Below are 12,462 nucleotides of genomic sequence, written 5' to 3'. Positions count from 1 at the left end.
CAGAGCCCTTTGGATTGTATCTTACTAATATTCTGTGAAAGAAATGCTTATATACATAGAATGATACACTTTCTTATTATGGGTTTATAAATGGTGTGATTTTTGAAACCTAATTTTTGGCGTGGTCTATGTTTAGCAGTGATGGATCTATTAGGAATGATTAAGAAAGAATATGAGATTATGAATATTTCTCCTCAGGTAGTGCATTATGTCTAGAGAACTACAGTTGGTGGTTTGGTTAGAGGAGACTCCAATTAATGATCTTTTATCCCTGTGGTACGCGAGTTATCAATGACAAGTTGTGTAGATTTCCTGGAAAATACTGCTGAATTGTATGTGGGGTATTTTTATAGACTTTGATCTTTGGTGCTTGTTGTTCCATGTTGGACTTGTAGTCTTTCGACCCTTCCATTATGCGTCATAGAATATTGATTTAAATCCCTTTCTGTGTACCTTTTCAACTGAAGTGTCAACTGAATCCCTTTTTGTTTTGTTTGCTGCAGGTGCACCAAATATACGAATTGTTGGGCTTAGTTCATCATCGGGAAGTTTATCATTTTGCTGGTTTGCCCTTGTTTTTAGAAATTTTGAATTTATAAGGACTTGTAGCACATCTTTGAATAAACCTTCAAATTACTAGTACTTGTATTATAGTGAATAGCATGCCGAATCTTGGGTTATATTTTGCACCTTTTATATTCCACTATATATATATATATAACATGTTGCATATTGATACGAGCTTGAATATTATTCCCCTGTGATATTAGTATTTGCATACCAAAAGCATTCCACAAAAGTAATTCCCTTATAGTCCTTTACTTTTCCTGAATTCCCTGCTTTCCTCATTTATGTTTTCACTCTTGTTGCATGATTTTATACCTGCTACTGATGAGCCAACTGCTGTTTACATGAACCAGATCTCGGTTTAATTTTTCAAATTACCTCACACGTGCTTCCAACACTAAAACAAAGAATATGAAGTATACTCTAGTAACTTATTTTGTTCTACCGTGTATTATGAACTGAACCAAGTCATTGTGTTGTTGTTTATTTGCATTGCTGGAACGACGTTCTTTGTCGTATGTGAACCAGGGACACAACACATGGATGCTCTACTTGATATCATTTATGAAGTATTGGTTAAGTTCATCTTCATCGGAGGAGCTAATCGTTTTGTTGATTAACATGTTCTTTTAGCTTATTGTCTATTAGCATCTTTTTGTTAGAACTTACTAGCTAGCTAGTTTGGACATGTATTGTCTTGAACCAAAATTTCATCTTTTTTGTGTAATTTTAAACCCAATGGATAAAATGAATGAATGTGGAATTCTCAAGTTTGAGTTTAAATTTGAATTTCAGTTTGGGTTTCATTTGACTTGACTTTGAGTTCCTTTTGAATTGACTTTGACTTCCATTTGATTTGACTTTGACTTGAGTTCACTTTGACTTGACTTTGATGCAGTCAGATTATTTTTAGCCATTCAGGCATTTCAACAAATCTGAATCTATATTTTTTTTTATATTATAATTTAAATATGAGACCCACGGTTAAGGGTCGGTAGCTCGTTACCCTTAAAATACGTCGTTATTTTGACACCCACGGCTTAGGGTCGTACGAAACAACGACGCTTTATCAGAGACCCCTACAGAGACGGTTGAAAGTAGTCGTATAACACGTATATATGACTTGTCCTGACGGTCGCGGAACTTCTGTTTTCCACTAGTGGAAGAGAATAATCCGGTGCCCCCTGAAAATGAAGTGAACTATATTCGGCAATGATTGTTACAAACCCTACGTAAAAACAAAGAATTCTATAAGACAATGATGAGAACAGGTCCAAGAAAAGATGCAGGGGTGGCAGCGGAGTACGTTGCATTCGAACGTCGTTTGCATGGGGATTTTATCATTACCGAAGAACATTGGATGGCAATGCCCATTTGTGGGTTTTTAATAGCGGAGACATTCAATTGCGTCGTACATTGTTTCGCATGGACGGGTATTAGCTTTACTTACGCGCCTCCAACAAAACCTTGCAATGATGGTGTAATGGATAGAAGACTTGTTCTTGGATTTGTTCAAAAATGTCATTTTATCGGCCTCAAACTTAGACCCGGTTGCCCATTACCACCCTTGATGAGTGCAGCCTTTTGTCCTAGTTTTGAAAATAATTTTGCGATGGATTGGTGTGCAAATTATGCGACAGAAATGGATCTTTGGAAATCTTTGCATGTGCAGCCTCCAAGTGGACAAGTAATTACGTTTTCAAGTGATGAGGATGAAGATGTTAAACAAGAGGTCAGTGAAGATGATGAGAATGAGGTCAGTGAAGATGATGAGAAAGAGGTCAGTGAAGAGGATGAGATTCGTTTAGGATCTCCATAAAAAATGTTTCATGGATTTATCCGTTTATTTTGTGTCAGGTTCGGCTTATAAGAACAATTCACTGAAATCCGAACCTGACAACAAAAAAATACCAGAGTTTTTTGTCAGGTTCGGCTTATAATTTTATTTCACTGCAAGCCGAACCTTGAAACTTTAAAAACCAGAATTACTTTGCTAGGTTCGGCTTGTAGTATATTTCTGAAGAAAGCCGAACCTTTCATGATTCATGAACACAAGAATTATTATATCATTCCAAATAGACTTTTCAAATTCATAGAAATTGTGGATTACATCCCTGCTACATAGTAGGCTTGCAATTAATTTCTAATATCCTAAACGGGTAATGAGAAACCTTCTAAGAATGTGGTAGTGATCTTTGTATTTGAAATTCTTTCCCTTCCATCGTCGCCATTCCTCTAGAGCTCGAACTTCAATCTCAGAGTTTGTTTCACCTTTGAGTCGATATCGACTCACAATCCGAACTAAAGTTATGAAGTCTGTGACTTTTTTCTTAATACTTATAATTCGGCAAAACAAGGACGCACTTTCCCGGTTGTGAGGATTACCTGTTTCCGTGCTGAAGGCTTCATGAATTCTAACCAAGTAGTACATACTCGTCGGACCATTTACTCGTCGTTCTTCACCCTTCTTTGGATAGTATGCTAAATAATTAGTGTAAAGAGATAAATCTTCTTCTAGAGTAAACTTAGGAGTTGGGGGTGCCATTTGTTGAGCATATGTGGTTAAGAATATGAAAAAACATGTAGGTATATATAGAATATAGTTTTACAACGGCTATATCTTTCAAAAAAAGAGTCGTTCCTAGATTTTCGTGAAAAAAAAGTAAAGGTTCGGCTTATAGAAATTTTAGAACATAAGCCGAACCTATATAAGTAACGGCTATTTTTGATCTAATTTTGAAAAATTTTACAGATTCGGCTCACCATATTGGTGAGATTTAAGCCGAACTATATACTGGATTACACCAATAATGATTTTTAAGGCTCGGCTTATAACTCAAATTATAGAAAAAGCCGAACCTGAAGGACAAATGATTAAAAGGAAGTTGGAAACATAAAAGGGCATTTAACCACGACCCCTCTTCTAAGCACATGCAAAAATTCTGAAATTCAAACAACATTTATTCGGCACAAAACTAATACTACCATACAAGCCGATCCTACGCACATGCAAAATTTCTGAAATTCACAAAACTAACACCATCGAATAAGAGGATCCTAAATATAAGTCTCTGTGTCATTAAGTTCGGCTCAAAACAGATTTCAGATATACGCCGAGCCGTTCATATGCACTTTCAGGGTTCAGTTTCAAGAACAGCTCGGCGCACATCTAAGATTTGTTTTCCGCCGAACCATACCATGTAACCGCCGCAGAAACATGATTTTGACGAATTAAATCGACCAAACCAATCTAAAACATCAAATACGAGATGGGTTTGTAGAACTAACCTTCTTATTCTCATTTCCGGAGTTGGTTCTTCTTCAATCTCTTCTTCCGGTTGATTTTGTGGTTGATTTTGAGCTTGTTCTTCACTCTCTAAATCTTCTTCTTCTTCAATGGGTTGTTGAGTCGATCGATTTGAACGAGATACTGGCTTACGACGACCCATTATATAGATGAGTTTAATCGTCGACTAAATTTTCACGAATCGACGATTAAATTTTCGCGATGAAAAAAAAAGAAAGGGAAGGTTGAATGAGTTCGGCTGTGGAGAGGAAGAAGAAGAAGGTGAATAAAACTGATTTTAGGTGTAGTTGATTATAGGTTTTGTATTAAGGTTAGGGATAGATTAGTAGTAATTTAAAGGATTTAAGGGCATATAGGTAATTGAACCACCCCATAGGGTACCCCTTATAAGGTCACCCAAGTTAGGACTAGTGCTTTGTATGCCTAAGAAGATTTTGGTATGCCCAAAATCAGGGTTCTTGAGTTTTGCCACTCTATGGGCCATTTGGTATGAACGTAACATAGGAGTCATGGCAAAAAAAGTTCCAAAAAAGAGAAGCAAAGAGCAAGGCTTACTTGATATACTATTTCAACGGAGTGCTCGCAAGGTTGGTTACGTTGGATTACATAAACGCTTACCAGATAATCAAGTAACATTTTATTTCAAACAGAAGTAGTGCTTACATGAATGAATATAAATAAGAATACAAATTACATTACATATACAGTTTAACTCAAATGACATGGTAGGGTATCTGTACCTTATCATGTCATCTAGAGGGAACTGTGGTCCATGACATTTTATTAAATCACTCGCTTAAGCAGATGTAACCTTATTGAATTAGCGTACATGGAATATACTTGAGAATATCTCTGTCATGTCGCTAATGTTCCGTTGGTTGCTTAACGGAAGGTGACAGGGTAGACTTCTCTCATATCAGGGTAGTACAACCCAAAATGCTGCTCATCCCTGGCGCCTGGTTTGATGTTCTCGTTCAAAAGCGCAAATATATAAGTCTCTATGCTCTTCCCTGGCCTCTTCGGGGTTCCAGATGTTCCCGATACGTGCGATATCAAATTATTTATGTAGGTACTAGCGTTTTGGATCGTTGCAATATTTCCATTTTCAGCAGATGGCCATCCACTTTCGGTGATGACAATATCGACACCCCATCCACCGACCTTCTCGATGGCCGAATATGTAGCATCTGTTAAAGCATCAAATAGGTTCCTGTATTGCAATCCGTTATTGCTGTCTGTTACGACAACCCGATTTGCCGTAAAATTTGCATAATCCAATTGGATCTGTTGTTGGTTTAAGCTGTAGGCGAAGTAAGGATAGACATTAACAAGAAGAGGACTCCTGTTAGCTACCAAAAACTCCACAATTGATCTCATTATGTCCCGAGAGCCATCCGAAAATCGACCGTTTGAGGGAGGAAATGCATCTACAACCAAACTAGTAGCAATAGTTGTACTTACTGGAGTATTGTTCCCAGCAGCTCTAAGTGCATTATGAAGATTTCTGATACCGGGAAGAATGAGATTTGACACTGGAGAGTGAGGAATATCGATTTCATTTCCAACTGAAATGTACCGATACTGAACGTCATTGTATGAAAGCACATTCCTCCAAATCCAGTCTCCAGCAAAATCTGGATCAGTTCCTATCCTCTGAATATCTGGGTTTGGGACATTAAGTACGACTCCGATTCCTGTCCCTCGTAAAGCATTTAGAACATCTGAATCTGGACTAAAAAGACGAATGCGGCTTATGTTTCTTGATCTTATCAGGTTAATGACTGCAGCTGGAGACGGTAAGTTGTTTCCTTGCCTTCCATAGTTTACACCAACATTTCCTGCATAATTTTCAATAAATGATCAGTCATTCAAGATCAGGATCTAGGACAATCAAGTTTACTACTTCGTTAATGGAAACAAGTTATGATACATACCTGACATGTTTCCTTTGATCAAAATCTGATTTCCCTTGCTTTCAACTTCGATGGAGATGGTAAACTTTGTTTTCTAGTTGCTAGTGTTGATGATGGTGTATATGTTCTAGGAACTCTCTGATATATATAGCAAGAAATAGGCATGACCCTCCCAAAGAAACTTAATTAAGAACTAAGCTATTCATAGGCGGCCTGCGAGAAAGTACTTATTTGCTGGTTGGCCACCATTCAACTTAGCCGCCATAAAAGAAAACTTAATTTAGTACAAAAACATTGAGCCTAATTGGATGTGGTCAATGGATTTGGGTCAGTGGGGCAAAAAAACTCTGTTAGACCTAACTGTCATGAGTATTTTTTTATTCAAGAAGGAAGCCATCGCCTAATATTACACACGTTTCTTCATGCATATCCTGATCTACAATCATAAATATGAATGCAACAATATTAAAACACAATTGAAGGGATAAACAGGAGGTGGTAACGGATGCACCCGGATATGGATGTCACGTTACCATCTCATCAGAGGTAACTTTTACCTTTATTACATCATTTATATATTTAAGCAGATACAAACTTATTGAATTAGCGTACACGGAAAATACTTCAAATTTTATGATCACGCCTAAAGGAAGTTAACAGGATAGATTTCTGTCATATCAGGGAAGTACAAGCCAAAATGTCGCTCAGTTGGAAGGCCGTCCTTCATATTCTCGTTAAAAAGGGCAAATATATAAGTCTCTATGCTCTTCCCTGGCTTCTTAGGGGTTCCAGATGTTCCCGATACGTGTGAAATCAACTTATTAACATATGTTTGAGCATTTGGAATTGTTGCAATGTTTCCATTTTCACCGGATGGCCATCCACTTTCGGCGATGACAATATCGACATTAGATCCACCAACCTTCTCGATCGCTGCATATGCTGCATCGGTCATAGCATCAAACAGGTTCATGTATTGCAGTCCGTTATCTGTTACGACAACTCTATCTGCCGTGAACAATGCATAATCCAACGGTATTTGTTGTTGGTTATCATTGTATGCGAAGTAAGGATAGATATTTACGAGGAGAGGACTCCCGTTGGCTACTAAAAACTCCACTATTGATCTCATTATGCTCTCAGAACCACCGGAAAATCGACCATTAGAGGGAGGGGACGATTCTTCAACCAAACTAAACTTGATAGTTGTACTTACTGCAATTGTTTTCCCAGCAGCTGTAAGTGCATCATTGAGATTTTTCATAGCGGGAAGAATGGCATTGGACGCTGCAGCGCTAGGAATTTCGATCTCATTTCCAACTGAAATGTATCGAAATTGGACGTCATTGAATGCAAGCACATTGTTATTAACCCAGTTTCTGGCGAATTCTGGATCAATTCCTATCCTTTGGACATCTGGGTTAGGAACACCAAGTACAACTTGGATTCCCGACCCTTGTAGGGCATTTAGGGCATCAGAATCTGGACTAAAAAGACGAATACGGTCTACGTTTCTCGATCTTAAGAGCTTAACGACTTCAGTCGGGGACGGTAGGTTGTTCCCGTTCCTTCCATAGTTCACACCAGCAGTTCCCGCTTCTGCATGCAACCAAATATAATAAAATATTTAATTTCGAATAAATTATCATTGAGTAGCTAGATTTTACTTAACAGAAAGCGTATAAATGTACTTACCAGCAAATATATTCGATGAAACGAGAAGTACCGCAAAGAAGGAAATTTTGTAAAACAAAATCATTGACTCCATTGTTCTTAGAATATACAGAGCTTCTATGGAATACTTTGGCTATGAAATGATATGTTAGTGATACTAAATGAATGAGTATATATAGGCAAAAATTGTGTTAGGTTTTTCTCGTAAAAAGATGGTGATAATCTCTATTTTCCACACACGATATCATAGTTTGTTTGGTTGTTTACTACAGTCATTAATGACCAGCTACCCTTACATAGTGATACATGGAAAAGTAAGAACCATTCGAACTAAAAGTCAAGAAGATTTTGGTGGTATTTAAGAGACTTGATCGTTTCAAGTTGTCTTATTGGCCGTTTCCCTCACGTTTGGGCTAGACATCAACGTGGGTTGCACGGAATTTTCAGGGAGCCTAAAAAAAAGATGCAGATATGGGAGGTAGATGCTATAATGTACGTATCGACTTGCACCATAGAGGCAGCTAGGCAATACTTAGGTCAGTAGTAGATATGACTCTGAATTGAATTCTGTCTTCTGTTAAAAGAACAAAATTAATACATTTGAATCTAGTCTTATCAGGAATTGTACGTAGGCTGATCTTAACTTGAAGTCCTAATCGGAACCAGCTGGTCAGTGTAATATGCGTATCCTATAAACTACGCAAAATGGGTTATTTGTCCAAATATTTTTAAATCACGGTTCAAATGGACGAGTAAAAAATAGTTTGGGTGAAATGGCAAAAAAAAAAATAGCAAGGATGAAACTGTATTCATCCTAGCTTAAATTTAAAAAATATTAAGGATGAAACTGGATACATCCTATGTAAATTAAAAATAAGAAAAAATATTTAAAAATGGGCACGATGAAACTGGTTACATCCTGCTTATTTTTACATTTTTGTTAATTTAAACAGTATCAAAATCTAACTGTCCATTTCACCCAGGAATTGTTGATTTTGATCTTTTTAACCAATTTTGTGTATAAACTAACAAGTCTGACTGGCAGTCTCCCTGGGGAACCTTGGTTTTTTCTCTTAGTCTAAGTCCTACAGGTTAGATTGAGCTGCTAGATTGGTGAAAAAAATATTGCAAACCAAGAAAAATATATGGGAAAAAAATTAACATTATTTCTGTCTATTTCTTTTTTCTAACAAGTACTCGTAGTTCAAGTAGCAACGAAATTGAAACGCTGAATCATTCGGCAATGAAAAAGTGACACAAATGTTGAAAGATTGAGCGATAAATGTTTTAATTTTTTTAATATCGTTTTTGTTATAATATTATATTCCAATCACGTACATCCATTGCCAGGTTCATCTCTAATGTGATGAAAGTGGGTCTCAAAAAGGGATATAGTAGGTTCAAATCGTCTTTCTTAGGGAGTTTACTGACTCATATGTTCTATCTTTATCACAGAACAATCTAATGGAAGCAGATACTAGCCGAGTCATTTTCTCACTCTAGGTCATGTCATCTTCGTACTCTAAACAGTTGATTCCATTTCCCACTTTCTGTTTGCATAGCCTAGTTAGTAAGTTCGCGAATGATTCGCGAATCATTCGCAAATTTTTCCGTATCACGAATTTTACCGTCTTATTCGCGTACGTTTGCAACTCCGAACCCAAGTCGCGTATTATGTGGCATTCCCGAATTATTCGCGAACCGTTCACGAATTTTACGTATCCCGAATGATACGTCCGCTTAAACGACTGAAGAGATTTGAAGGTGAAGGTGAGAGAGATCTCAAACTCACTAACCAAGCATCTAAACCACCATACGACGTCCTCTTGGATAACTAATGTTGTATATATTATTAATATCATCATATTAAGTTTAGTTTTTCTTTAAATAACTCACACATATGCATAAAAATTGGTCTATGACCTTATAAATACAAATTGTTTGTTATATATAGATACCGAATTTTCAGAGCCGAACTCACATTTATAAATCGAATTATACACGTACGTATGCCGTTCCGAATTACTGACGAATCACGCCCCGTTGACCGAATTTTGGACCGAATCTGGATTTTACAAAACCGTATAATACTCGTACGTTTGCCGTTCCGTACGTTTACCGAATCCCGAATTGCTAACTAGGTTGCATAGCTTTCAATTCTTATAGTCCTCCCTAATTACACCGTCATCTCTATAATCCCGGTCCCCTATCCTCTTCGATCCCCACATTTAAAATCTCAGCCCTTAATTGCATTTGAAGAGTACAAACACCTCGGCTGAAAAAAAGCATTTTCTTGCACTGTTTTGTGTACGATAATGATAATATTCAGCGTCAGGTTTTGAATAGAAACTTTGTGGAAATGAAATTCTTATGCGTTGCGTTTTGCTGTTAGATTTGCTATATCATCGAGTTTAGGAAGTTGTCCTATTTGACGTGAATTGTTAATCTAGCTGTTAGATTAGAAGACCATATGACTTAGCCTTAACTTTGTCGTTGGAACGATGTACACACCCTATCATTCCACACGGCCTTGACCATAGTCAATGTACGCGTGATAATGGAACAAAGAAATAAAAATGAGTTGGAACTTTTGAGTAGTACTAGATTTTGTGCCCGTGTTACGCTCGGGATTTTTTTTATTAGATGTCATGGGGTTTTGCCCCGCCCCATTACGATACATTTTTGATTAGGTGTGGCTACGCTTTGGCTTGCTTCTCCCCACCCGATACATTGTTGATTTGGTGTTGCACGGCTTCGCCCCTCCCGTCATGATCCTTTTTTGTTAGGAGTGGCTTCGTCTCGCCTCGCCCCTCCCATGTCCCGATTAGATTTGGTTAAGCTCGGCTTCGCCTCGCCCCGTCCCGGTTTAATTTGGTAAGGCTCGGCTTCGCCTCGCCCCGTCCCGGTTTGATTTGGTAAAGCTCGGCTTCGCCTCCCCCCATCCCGATTTAATTTGATAAAGCTCGGCTTGGGCTTCGCCCCGCCCCATCCCGATGGTGTGTCTCGGCTCGGCTCTCCTCGTCCCAAAAAAAGAAAGTGGGAAAAAAAAAACGGAAACTCTTTGACATTATTTACACGGAAACTCATGTAAAGAAGGGATAAAAACAGACCATAGTGAGGCTGCCTTGTGACTCATACCCCTTCCTTACATTTGAGGATTGAGTATGGATGCCCTGCACCACAGTGCTTTGCCTAAACGTAATGCATTTAGTGCAAGAACCAAGTATACATTTCCTTAAAGATATACAAGAAAAAGAAGAAAAAAAAACATATCTTCCATCGTACAACGAAGACTCATTGGTGGTCACGAATAAACATTTGGATCAATCTCTTAAAATTTTCACCTTTTTACCTCAAATAAATCCATCTGATCACAGTTCCATGCAGAACCCATATTCAATTACTGCTCCTTGAATTACATGGCGCGAAAATCCAGTCTTCAATGCATATTGAAAGCCCCCAATTCCCACTGTTGTTGTTGTATGCATGTCTTGAACTCGGGCTTCACAATCTTTGTATCCGTCTGTCATCCTTATTGTATTCCAGCTGAAAACAATCTCCTGATCCTCTCCGGTCATCACCATTTAGCCACACGAAATCAGTGGCAGCAGCAGTCCGTGAACCCTCCTTTCTTTCCAGTTTAAACGCATTCGATATCCTTCAAATACAACCATCAAAACCTTGTCAGCACCCATTGTTAACATGCCACCAGCACCGTACCTCAATTGAGCATATGAACTCCATAAAGTTACTTTAATTCCAGGTCCATATGCGTGCGAGAAAGTCATGTACTTTTTTGATATCTCCAAAATACTCCCTAGTGTAATAGAATATAAACTTTAGAGGAACCATTTTTTTTCCAGATCCGTTTTTTTTTTCTCTTTCCTGTCGTTGCTAGTAGAGAAATCTTTTCTTTTTTTTTCGTTCTCTCCAGTTTTGTCTATCAGAGAAGAGATAACCCCATGAAGGTTTTTGCAAGGTATAGATCGATCCGCGAATCCAAGCTCGATTATATATATGAAGTTTTTGGTAGGTTGATTTTCTTACTGTTGATGTTTAATCAAGTTTCTTCTAGTAATGTTTATTTTTTGGATTTATAGTATCTAATAGTTTTATGGATGTTTGATTATGTTTTTGATCTCTATGCTTGATTTGTTTATTTTATTTTTATGAAAATGGTTCAGATCTAGACGGATGATCACTTTTTTTGTTCATTTCGTCAGTAGATTTGATTATATCAGTTTCATTTTATTGGTTTTAGATTTGTTTCTGTTCATTTTTGTGTATGAACAAATAGTACATATCTGCAGTACTGACAAAAACCTAGTTTTATAAACTTTTTTTTTTATTTGAATCAGAATTACATATACAAAATATATAAATAAAAATGTTTTTGATTATGTTTTTGCATAGATTCGTTAATTGTTTTCGACATACAACTGATTTTTAAATTATGAATCAGTGTTACATACATGACATACTGAAAACTTTTGCTTTGATTTTGTTAGTCATTTTTAGGGTCATCATCTTTTTTAAATGTACATATATGGAATATTGAAATAAAAGTATTTCAATTTTGTTACATAGACTCATTAATTGTTTTTGACATGCACCTGATTTTTAGATTATGAATCAGCAGTACATCTATGACATACTGAAAAATACTGCTTTGATTGTGTTAGTATCTTATAGTACTATCACTTTTTTTGTTTGATCCAGAAGCATATATATGAAATACTAAAATAAAAGTGTTCAGATTCTGATTTTTCATATATACTTTCATTACTAGTTTGATTTGTTACTTTCTATATATTTTTATCACTTTTATTGTTTGATCCAGGAGCAAATATGTGGAATACTGAAATAAATGATTTTCAGAAGTACATATATGTTATACTGGAAAATGTTGCTTTTGATTTTGTTATTTTTTATGGTTTTCTCTCTTTTCAGAAGTACATATATGGCATATTGATTTTTTTTTATAGTTCTACTGTTTTTATT

General features: G+C 36.8%; 2 protein-coding genes across 2 annotated transcripts; both read right to left on the bottom strand.

The window, feature by feature from the left end:
* Window positions 1-4,488: 4,488 nt before the first annotated feature.
* On the bottom strand, window positions 4,489-5,969 carry LOC113303116 (glucan endo-1,3-beta-glucosidase, acidic-like). The gene is made up of 2 exons (XM_026552110.1): window positions 5,809-5,969; window positions 4,489-5,712 (listed from the first exon to the last, which is right to left on the bottom strand). The coding sequence occupies exons 1-2, from the start codon at window positions 5,813-5,815 to the stop codon at window positions 4,757-4,759; spliced, it is 963 nt and encodes a 320-aa protein (XP_026407895.1). The 5' UTR covers window positions 5,816-5,969; the 3' UTR covers window positions 4,489-4,756.
* A 179-nt stretch (window positions 5,970-6,148) lies between these two features.
* On the bottom strand, window positions 6,149-7,616 carry LOC113304809 (glucan endo-1,3-beta-glucosidase-like). Its single transcript, XM_026553948.1, has 2 exons — window positions 7,483-7,616; window positions 6,149-7,386 (listed from the first exon to the last, which is right to left on the bottom strand). The coding sequence occupies exons 1-2, from the start codon at window positions 7,553-7,555 to the stop codon at window positions 6,431-6,433; spliced, it is 1,029 nt and encodes a 342-aa protein (XP_026409733.1). The 5' UTR covers window positions 7,556-7,616; the 3' UTR covers window positions 6,149-6,430.
* Window positions 7,617-12,462: the final 4,846 nt, after the last annotated feature.

This window comes from Papaver somniferum, chromosome 8 (genome assembly GCF_003573695.1).
Source record: "Papaver somniferum cultivar HN1 chromosome 8, ASM357369v1, whole genome shotgun sequence".
In the NCBI taxonomy this organism is placed as follows: Eukaryota; Viridiplantae; Streptophyta; class Magnoliopsida; order Ranunculales; family Papaveraceae; genus Papaver; species Papaver somniferum.
This window is presented reverse-complemented; position numbering and strand designations above follow the sequence as displayed.